We start from the raw sequence: 10,144 nt of genomic DNA, 5'->3' as shown, positions 1-10,144 counted from the left end.
ACTTCCAAAAATGGTATACTACCGTAAAATTAATGTCCAATACATGTAATGTCCAATACAGTTTTTCACCGTATATAGTAGGGGAATTTACCGTTAACCATTTAACAGGATTTTACTGTAGCATTTTTACAGTCTTTTACCGTTAAATTCACGGTCATTTTTTACAGTGTACTATAAAAACATCCTGTAAGTTTCAGAACTCAGAACTTTCTCGTTAGTCTTAAAACAGCTTATATTGAAGGCAGTCTGCCACAACATCAGCTTGTGGAATGTTCTACTCTATGATGTAATAGTGTGGATAAGCTCCGCCTCCTCAGAAGAAGATCAACGCCTGCTTATCCACCGTTTTCTTGCCGTAAAAATTGGCACGGCCATTTGTAAATGCTATGGGTCTAGCTTCCGGTCTCATCTGCGTCCAGCCATTTTTAGCTGTACAAAACAGTTCGTTTTGCTGCTTGATATTGAAAATTGTTGTGTCTTACCATATATTATTTTAATGTATTATCTTAATTATGAACACACTAGTTTGTAGTGTAAACAGTTTTACCGTTTACTGCACTTTGTTATTCTTCTCGTTATTTACCTATAGCGGCTAATGAACCAGAAGTCTCACCCATAGGCTTACTTCCACGTTGAAGAAAAAGGTGGATATATCACTGCCTGTTTAGCCCCGCCCACGTCTGTTTAGCCCCGCCCACCGACTCTACATAGCTGGCTGTTTAGCCACGCCCACCGATTCTACATCGCTGTCTGTTTAGCCCCGCCCACGTCTGTTTAGCCCCGCCCACCGATTTTACATTGCTGTCTGTTTAGCCCCGCCCACGATTCACTCATGTAGTGTAAATAACGAGAGAGGGGAACACAGAAACCAAATGATAAAGATGATCCAAAGACAACAAGACGCTGTTCAGTGTCAAGTTGTAGAAAAAGAGTGTTAGCAAGCGTTGCCTTCCTTCTGATCACAACAAAAGAGTGGATGAACTTGATTTTTAATGAAGATCCAGACCGCGTCAGTAAGAACTTGGTCCTTTTTTCCCCACTTCATTTTATCGCAGATTCGTTTACAAACAAGGCACAATTCGACGTGAGATTCTCAAAATGATTGAAACTAAAAGACGATGCTGTGCTATATTAGATCCGACAGTAATGTCGCAACACACAGGTGTGAGTAACTGTTTGCATCACGTGCTCACTATTTCTTTGTCTCTTCTTACAGATCATTTGATATGTGTCGAGTTATTTATGCGTTTTTGACTATCAGCGGCCAACTTGTTTGTTGGTGTTTGTCTGTGCTGTGAATGGGCCTTTAGGCATATAATCTTTACTGCGGTGGAAGTGACGCCTCGGGTGACTGAAACTACACGAGAAACAACAGCAGTGAGGATAAACGTGGCTTTGTGTTGATCCCAGTGAACACAACACACACACACCTGATATCAACCGCCTGACACTTCATCAAATATTTACAGGCCTGGGCCCTTATTCTCAAAACATCTTCAGGCTAAAAGTAGCTCATAACTCACCGATTTAGGAGAAAATCTTAAAAATAATGAGTCAGTTCTAAATTTAGGACTCCTAAATGTTTGCTCTAGGAGTATTTCACAAAGTGTTTTAGCGCTAAAACTAGCTCCTAAATCTGTGAACGGTTAGGAGCAGTGAAGAGGAGTCCTAAGTCACTGAGACCAAACCACAAACTATCCTAAAATAGCTGTTGCCGGCAATCTGCCTCGGAACGTGAACATTTTAGAAACATTTGACGATAATGAGCTTTTAAAAAGGTATCGCCTTTAGTTTTGGAGGTTATCCCAACTCTAAATTTTCCTTTGATTTGATCCTTGTTTTCATTAAGCAGTTGAGCAAGAAGTAACAGCTGTTCCTGCGTAAAGTTTTTAAGTTTGCATGTCTTACTATCAGCCATGATTATTCTACTCTCTTAATTAAAAGGCTGTTTATACGCATATTCACTAATTGTTTACGAGACGCATACGGGCTGACAATTAGCTGAACATATACTCTTGTTTAATTAGTGACACTTAGCCTGCATTTTAAAATCTTTATTTGAACGTGGCAACATTTTTATTTTTAAACCTTCTACAATATTTCTATGAATAAATCTCTGACAGAGACTATCAGCCAATCACTGTGTGCATAGTTAATAAGCTTGATGACATCATCCATAGCAACGAGGTTAGCCCCGCCCCCTTACTCTCAGTTTAAGACTTCTCTCTATTCCTTAGTACAAGTTTGTTTTGTGAATATGGGCCCTGATTTGACTTTATTGACAAATTTTTGTATATATTCATTATATATTATTCTTATATTTAAAATAAATAAGTGTATTTTCTATGTATGATGAGTATATTTAAAAGTGTATGAAAGATGGTTTCAGGTGTACTACAAGTGGTAACTAAATACATTTTTTTTTTTTTTTTAAATACAGAGATGGCATGTTAAAAGCACATTTTACTTCATATTCATTGTGTTGCAAAAACGCAAAGTTGAGTACACTTAGATGATCCTAAGATTATCTTAAGAAGTACTAAAGAACATTTTTGGTATATTAAGTAAATGAGTGTGTGAAAATAGAGCTCTTTAAGTACATTATGGAAGTGTGCTAAGTGTACTGAAATAAAGTGTATTTTACTGCAATTTTTCCCCACAGGGCAGCTAACAGAGAACATTCTCCGAGCGTTCTGGAAAGGTTCTGAACAAACATTCCTGCAGTAACGTTAATGGAAGGTTTGTTCAGAGTTCTCTTGTCTTCAATAATGTTCTCAAAACGTTAGCACAAACACGTTATTTATACATCATTTGTGGAATGTTTTAGTTGGACGTTCATGTAACATTTTCTTTTTAAATGTTGCAAGTTGTTTCAAAGAACGAGTCAAAAAGTAACATTCCCATAATGCTTGCAAATGATAAAACGGAACGTTCCCTTAATGTTTGTATAACCAAGAAAAAAATATTCTAAAAACATTTTTACAAACAGGAACATTCAGAGAACATTTAGAAATAACGTTTTTAGAACTTAATGGGAGCCATAGCAAGTTCATAGAACATCTCTCTGTTCTAAAGATCTGATCCACTATCAGTACAACAATCAGAGAAGCTTCTCTTCCGTAAATCTGAGATTTTGTCCTAACAAGTCATAGCCCATCTCTGATAACTGACTGGACACTCAGAGTTCTATTTCTGTCATAGCCCCACCCACAGTCTGATCTGATTGGCCCAACACACTGAATGCATTTCTATGTGCTGTGATTTGCACTCAAACACACACACACACACACACACACACACACACACACTCAGACGAACATGCGTGTGAATCTGTTATTACTCTAACTGGACTGGACTGGGGATCTCAGGCGGCTCTGGGACAGGAAGCAGTCATCAGAGAGCAGGAAGTGCACCGCTGGAGTGTGTGTGTGTGTGTGTGTGTGTGTCTGCGGGACGATCCCCCCGCTGACGGGAAGCGAGTGGAACGTTCCATCAGCCGTTGCTCGACTCACACTCAGAGGTCAGAAACAGGTCAGCACCATTTTGAGAAGACAACATGAGCCTCAACATCTGCTCGCCACACACACAAACACACACACACACACACACACACACACACACACCGCTGCTTCTCAACATCTACAGATCGCCTCAAATACAACAATAAAACCATTCAGGACCAAATCAAGGACAGCTGCATCGTCTATATCAAATGCATTACAACAAAACACAACATTTTTATTTATCTTCATTTAAGAGTTTCTCTCTGTGCACTGGAAAAATATGTTTATTTAAATGAATTTAACACAGCTGCTGAATATTTGATCACAATTTCATTGTGTTCAGTAAATATGTAACACTGAAGTTTAGTGAAGTGTTGGATTAAACAAATCATTTTTTGTTGCATTAACTGCAAATGCATGGGTGGACTTTTAGTTCCCAGAATGCTGATTTGGAGAGTAAATGCTGAAATGAAGTGTTATGCACTCGTGAGTGGAGCTGGTAGTGTTTGGCGTTGGGTTATGCTGGATGCTGCTGTTGATGTGTTTGTGGTTGAGAGGATGAACAGGAGCTGGAGAACTGTAACTGTGCTCATGTTAGTGCAGTGGCAAACTGGAAATGTATGTCTAAAATTAAAAGAAATGAATGCTGTTAAAAACAACTGCTTTAAAAAAATTAGTAAAATCTGATAATATGTTCTTATTCACTTTAATTTAGACAAAGAGATATTCACCCGAGAATGAAAATTATGCCATCATCTAGAAAATAATGTTGGTAACCAAACAGTTGCTGGTAGTCATTGACTTCCATAGTATTTTTTTCCATATTATGTTTGGTTAGCAACATTCTTCAGAATAACTTCTATGTTCAACAGAAGAAAGAAACTCATACAGATCTGGAACGACTTGATGATGACAGAACTTAGAGCTAATTTAAGTGGATTTTACTTAATTGTGTGAAACTTAATGTATTAATCATTTATTATTTAAATTTAATAATTTATAATTTATTATGAAATTTACTTCACAAATATGAGTGCAAAAACTTACAAAATAATTTTTAAAAAAATTTACATTTATTAATTCAGCAGATGTTTTTATAGACGCTTTTTTTATGTGGAATAAAACAATCAATTTACCAAAGAGGCAAAGAAACATGAGAAGTGCTCGTAATACAGGTTCAGACATCGTTTAGAGCAGTACACGCCAGAACAGCGAGAGATTAAGAGTAAGAGGAAGCATAGAATTTTTTATTTTTTTTGCTGATGTCGCTTGAATATTGTCATGGATTCTGCATTTCAGATGAGTCTCCGTCACTGAGCATCATTAAACTCTTCAGTGTATTCTGTGATCACACAGTCCTCCAAATGTTGACTTCATCAGCTCGTGGTGTTTGTCTGTTATCTTACACTCCATATGAGCTGAAGACAACATGAGCCTCAACATCTGCTCGCCGTGCGTTCAAACACACACACACACACACACACACTCACACTCACACTCACACTCACACTCACAAACACAAACACACACTGAACACACCTCTCACACACTCACACACACACACACACACACTCTCACACACACTCATTCACACACACTCTCACACACTCTCACACACACACTTGTCATTGTGTTCTGATCTGTGTTGTAGGTCAGTCACCTGTGAGCTGAAACTCAATCCACATCATTACCTAGAAAACAACCGAGCAGAACCGGAACAGAGAATAAAGAACATCAGAAACACAGATCTTCACCTCGACTCACATCAAACCCATCTGTCCACGAGAATCACAAGAAACCTGCCACAATTCAAGCCAGAAACAGAAATATGAAAATATATAAGAAATGAAGCCCGAGGATGATTTGTTTTTCATGTCATTTCCATGATAAGTAGGCACATTTCCACCAAATTCTCATTACTGCAATGCAAACACTTTCATTTAATATGTGCATGATCTTCTTTAAATCATAAAGTCTCTGTACAGTCTTATTGTGTTTGCATTAAATGTATAACAATGCTACATGGTATTTTTTTATTTAAATTTTTTTTTTTTTTTGCATAAATTATGATAATCAGCTTTGAGTATAAAGAGAATTTAGAAGAATAAAAACATCCTGACGTCCAATCAAAGGAAACTGCCACATAACATTAACCGGTCAATTGTGTCACAATCCACATCATGCTAAAAACAGGCTTCACTTTCTTTATACAAAACATGATTTCTGAATTATGAGTCAGACACATTCTTGTCACATTCAGGCATATGATATGATGTGTCCACACAGATCTGGAGTCAAACCGCATCAGAATCCGGATTGTAACTTCAGAGGCCTGCAGTGTTTATCTCACACATTTACACGCCTGACCAGATGCAAAAGCCAGCTGAACCTTTATATATGGCTTTGATAACAATCTGCAACACCAAACAGCTCGTTCTGGAGACAAAACCACATCAGATCTGAGCAGAAGCGAATCAACATCAGTAATACTAACAGCAGCTAAAAATAGCCTTCATACTCAAAATATAATTTCTTATTTTGGGGGTTAATTATGAGTCAGACACGTTCTTGTCACATTCAGGCATCTGATATGATGCGTCCACACAGTTCTGGAGTCAAACCGCATCAGAATCCGGATTGTATCTTCAGAGGCCTGCAGGGTTGCACCAACACAATGATTCGGTTACATATTTAAATCATATTTACACGCCTGGCGGGACATTTGGCTTTGATATTAACATAATCTGCAATATCACACAGCTCGTTCTGCAGACAAACCCACATCAGATCTGAAGCGAATCCGCATCAGTAATATTAACAGCAGCAGCAGCAGCGAGTGTTTAATAATAAGACGCCCGTGATTTCGGCTTGTTTGACCGAGCAGATGCTGCACCCCATCCAGCGATCCGTGTGTGTGTGTGTGTGTGTGTGTGTGTGTGTCTCACCCATCGCCTGACGCTCCTCTAGATGTTCATTGCAGATGGTCACTCGGGGTGGAGGTGAAAGCGAGGCTTTTGCTCGCATCGGAGCGGTCGGATGCGTCGCGGAGCGCGGATGGTGCTTCAGTGACGCTCCGCCGGTGATGCGTGCGGATCGCGCTCGCGTCGGGTGTCCGCGTCTAAATCCATCCTGCTGCGGAAGAAAGAGAAAATCGCTCTCGATGTGCGTCGACGCCTCGATCCCCGCTTGATGTCCGTTAACGGGAGCGACGAGTCCGTCCGCGCTGCTTCCTCTCGGGCTGTTTTTCTGCTGAAATGACGCTCTTCCGCCCAGCAGTGATCGGTGCGTCCGTCGGTAACGTTACCGGGGGCGCAGAGACCCGCAGCTCCGCCCTCCGGACCACCGACACACACACACACACACATCACTTCAGCATCATGCAGCTCTTCATCCTCCACACCAGCACATTATTCATCATAAATCATCGCTGATTCTTCCGTCGAACACTGTAATCACGTTCATATCAAAAGGCGATGAGATATGATGGTGTTCGTGAACGTCGTGGTTCGAGTATAAAACAGGAACCGTGTTTTGTTGAACGGAGTAGACTAGACTTTAGCGCAAGTACCAGCAAACTGTTATCTCACATTAAATGAACCTCGCATGAAAGAAGAAAAAAATGGTTTTAAACATTTAAATATCTGCAATGTAATTTCACAGCTAACGTTCTGGCAGGTTCTCTCAAAGTTATGAACAAACATTCTACCGGTAACATTAATAGAACTTTCGGACAAATGTAACAACATCGGAACGTTTTTCTGTAACATTTTAGTTTGATGTTCGTCTAAGATGGTGCACTCGAATGTAACATTCTCATAATGCTCGCAGAATATAACTGAGAAAAACGTCTTTTAAACATTTCAAAAACTGTTCGATTTTTTTGAACTGTTAGAATATTTTCCCATAATTAAATGGGATATGCTAGTTAGCAAAAAGTTCTTAGAACATATGAAATACAAAAAAATATAATTGTGACACAAGTGACATCATTAGAAAGACTATTAAATCATCTCATTCAATTTTCACAATTTGTATGTTAATCGGCGTGTTGGCGACATTCATCAATATCAGTCATTCAATCCTGCTACCAAACTTATTGTAAGAAAAATGGAAAAACAAACATTTAGCAAAAATGGCAAACCACCAAGAAGTTAAACGGGTCTAAATAAGATAGATAGATAGATTTTTATCAAGCTTTTCCATCAGGGTCTCTTGATGATGCATCATTACATTCTCACGTGTTTGCCAGGAAATGTTAAACAAGACGTCTGAGAGATCCGTAAATTCTTACAGCGCCACCTTGTGGTCAATTCTAAGACCAAAACTGGTGCAAGACGTCTTGATAACCAGACATGTCTGGCAGCTGAGATTAAAGGCATCACATAACATATTTGTAAATGTTCAATACAAGGACAGGTTTCCAAATACTGTACATTAGAGTCTCGTGACGAGGGGCCGCTGAGGGCCGGTCAATTTTGAAAATGAAGCATCACATCTTTACTGACATTATATCATCTATCATATAATTTAATTAGAATAATCTGCACAAGATGCTGACTCATCTCAGCATTTTGAATATTTAAAGTTGAAGTGTGAGACTGTATTTTATTTAAAATTCATACCCTTGATTTGATTTTTCAAACACTGAAATCAGTAGTGCATCTTTTTCTGACCACAGGCCGGTTCTTGTTACTCCTCAGAATCCATCGCTGGCACGTCTGACTCGCTCTCTTAATATTCTAGTGACGATTTTTCTGTAGCCTACCGTGATGTATGCAACTCTCTGGAGTTGGACTCTGCTCTGCTTAATCTGGACACCGATGCACATCTTAATCTTTTTAATTCTACCTGTGCAGATATCATGAATTCTATTGCCCCCTTGAATTATGAAAATCGTAGACAGGCTGAACGCAAATGGAAAAAGGAAAGATTGCAGGTTTCTTATGAAGTTTTGAGAAGCTCCTATAACATGTTTCAGAAAGCTGCAAAATGCAAACATTTGTCAGAACTTATCAGAACACAATTGTCATAAAGTCATAGAGTCTCAAGTGATATTTTTTTACAGAAACTGATTCTGGGAAATCCATGGCTTTAGTTTTATTAGATCTGAGTGCTGCCTTCGATTCGGTTGACCACAAGGTCCTGTTGACTCGTCTGGAGATATCTGTGGGCCTTCGTGGCACAGTCTTACAGTGGCTCCGTTCTTATCTGACCAACAGATGTTTTAGTGTTTGTATCGGTCATCAGACCTCCTCTTGTATACCTCGTAATTGTGGAGTTCCACAGGGATCAATCCTGGGCCCGGTTTTGTTTACCCTGTACGTGCTACCTCTGGCTTCCATTTTTAACAAATATAGAGTATCCTTTCATCTATATGCTGATGATACTCAGAAGAACTTAAGCTTTGTCTCTCGAGTAATTTTCAAAATTTTAATGAAAACCGAAATAATTATATTTGGGCATAAGGAAAATTGTGTGTTAGATAAGTTAGAAACTCAATGCGCAAGAAATCTGGGCGTTCTGTTTAATTATAACTTAACATTTGACAGACAGACAGTACTGTTGTAAAATCATGCTTTGTTCATCTCCGTCAACTTTCTAAAGTGAAACCCTTCTTATCACAGAGTCATTTCCAAGTTAATTCCTAGTTTCCAAACGGTGATTCACGCTTTTGTAACAACTCGTTTAGATGATTGTAATTCACTTTATTATGGTGTTTCTCAGTCTTCCCTCTCCCGTCTACAGCTAGTGCAAAACACAGCTACTAGATTACTCTCTGGAACCCGCAAGCATGAGCTGGTAAATCCCATTTTATCTGGTTACCCATCAAAAATAGAATTGATTTTAAAATAAAGCCCTCAATACCTGACAAACCTGCTCTGTCCGTACACCGCTTCTAGATCATTGGGATCCAGTGATCTCTGTCTGCTCATCGAGCCTAGATCTAGACTTAAAAAACAAGGTGGCTGCGCTTTTGCAGCTGCAGGTCCGAAACTCTGGAACAGTCTACCTCTTCACATTAAATTAGCTCCCAAGAAAAACCAAACCAGAATGTGGTGCTGAAACAAGAGCTGTTTATTAAAGGAAGACACTAAAAACTCAAAGAACACAGAAAACGCAGACAGGCAGACGTATATATGCAGCTCTGCAGGTCTGACCTCACTTTGGTTTTACAGAGATGTCAAACTCCACAGAAGCAGGAAGAAAGAAGCTCAGAGAAACGTGAGTGTGAAGTGTTATAAACGTGATGCTGTGAGTTTCCCTTTGATACAGTCAGTGGAGCTCCTCTATCCATGATTACAGGCCAAAGATACAGTTTAAGGAGATTGTTGTCGGCTCACAGATGGAATAATATTGTGTTTCACCTGATCCTCACTGCGGCCCCAGATCTCCAGACAGACCCTGGCCCTCGCCGTGGTCGGAGCCCCAGAGCCGGTAGAACTGTGTGAAGTCGACGTATGGAGGCACTCTTCCCGTCTCGTCCGGTTGAGCCGCCTGACTGCCTCTCTGCCGGAACAGGCTTCCGTCTCCGGAGCTGGAGCTGGAGCTCTGCGTGTGTGTGTTGGTCGACTGCAGCGTCGCCGTGGGACTCTGACTGAGGGGAGGAGCACAGACACACAGAGGGGTGGAGTCAGAGTGAG

General features: G+C 39.8%; 2 protein-coding genes across 2 annotated transcripts in view; both read right to left on the bottom strand.

The window, feature by feature from the left end:
* Window positions 1-7,064, bottom strand: part of mgat3b (beta-1,4-mannosyl-glycoprotein 4-beta-N-acetylglucosaminyltransferase b) — a 21,638-nt gene extending 14,574 nt beyond the window's left edge. The window contains exon 1 of the mRNA XM_016549639.1: window positions 6,449-7,064. The gene's annotated coding sequence lies outside the window, so the exon portion shown is untranslated. The remainder of the gene's footprint in view (window positions 1-6,448) is intronic.
* Window positions 7,065-9,555: 2,491 nt separating this feature from the next.
* tab1 (TGF-beta activated kinase 1/MAP3K7 binding protein 1) overlaps window positions 9,556-10,144 on the bottom strand; it is a 9,794-nt gene continuing 9,205 nt past the window's right edge. The window contains exon 11 of the mRNA XM_016549635.1: window positions 9,556-10,098. Coding sequence (XP_016405121.1) covers window positions 9,876-10,098 — 223 coding nt within the window. The 3' untranslated portion in view covers window positions 9,556-9,875. The remainder of the gene's footprint in view (window positions 10,099-10,144) is intronic.

The sequence above is a fragment of the Sinocyclocheilus rhinocerous genome, unplaced genomic scaffold, assembly GCF_001515625.1.
Source record: "Sinocyclocheilus rhinocerous isolate Xijiao unplaced genomic scaffold, SAMN03320098_v1.1 scaffold2780, whole genome shotgun sequence".
Classification (NCBI taxonomy): Eukaryota; Metazoa; Chordata; class Actinopteri; order Cypriniformes; family Cyprinidae; genus Sinocyclocheilus; species Sinocyclocheilus rhinocerous.
The sequence above is the reverse complement of the archived record's forward strand: the minus strand, read 5'-3'. Positions and strand labels throughout refer to the sequence as shown.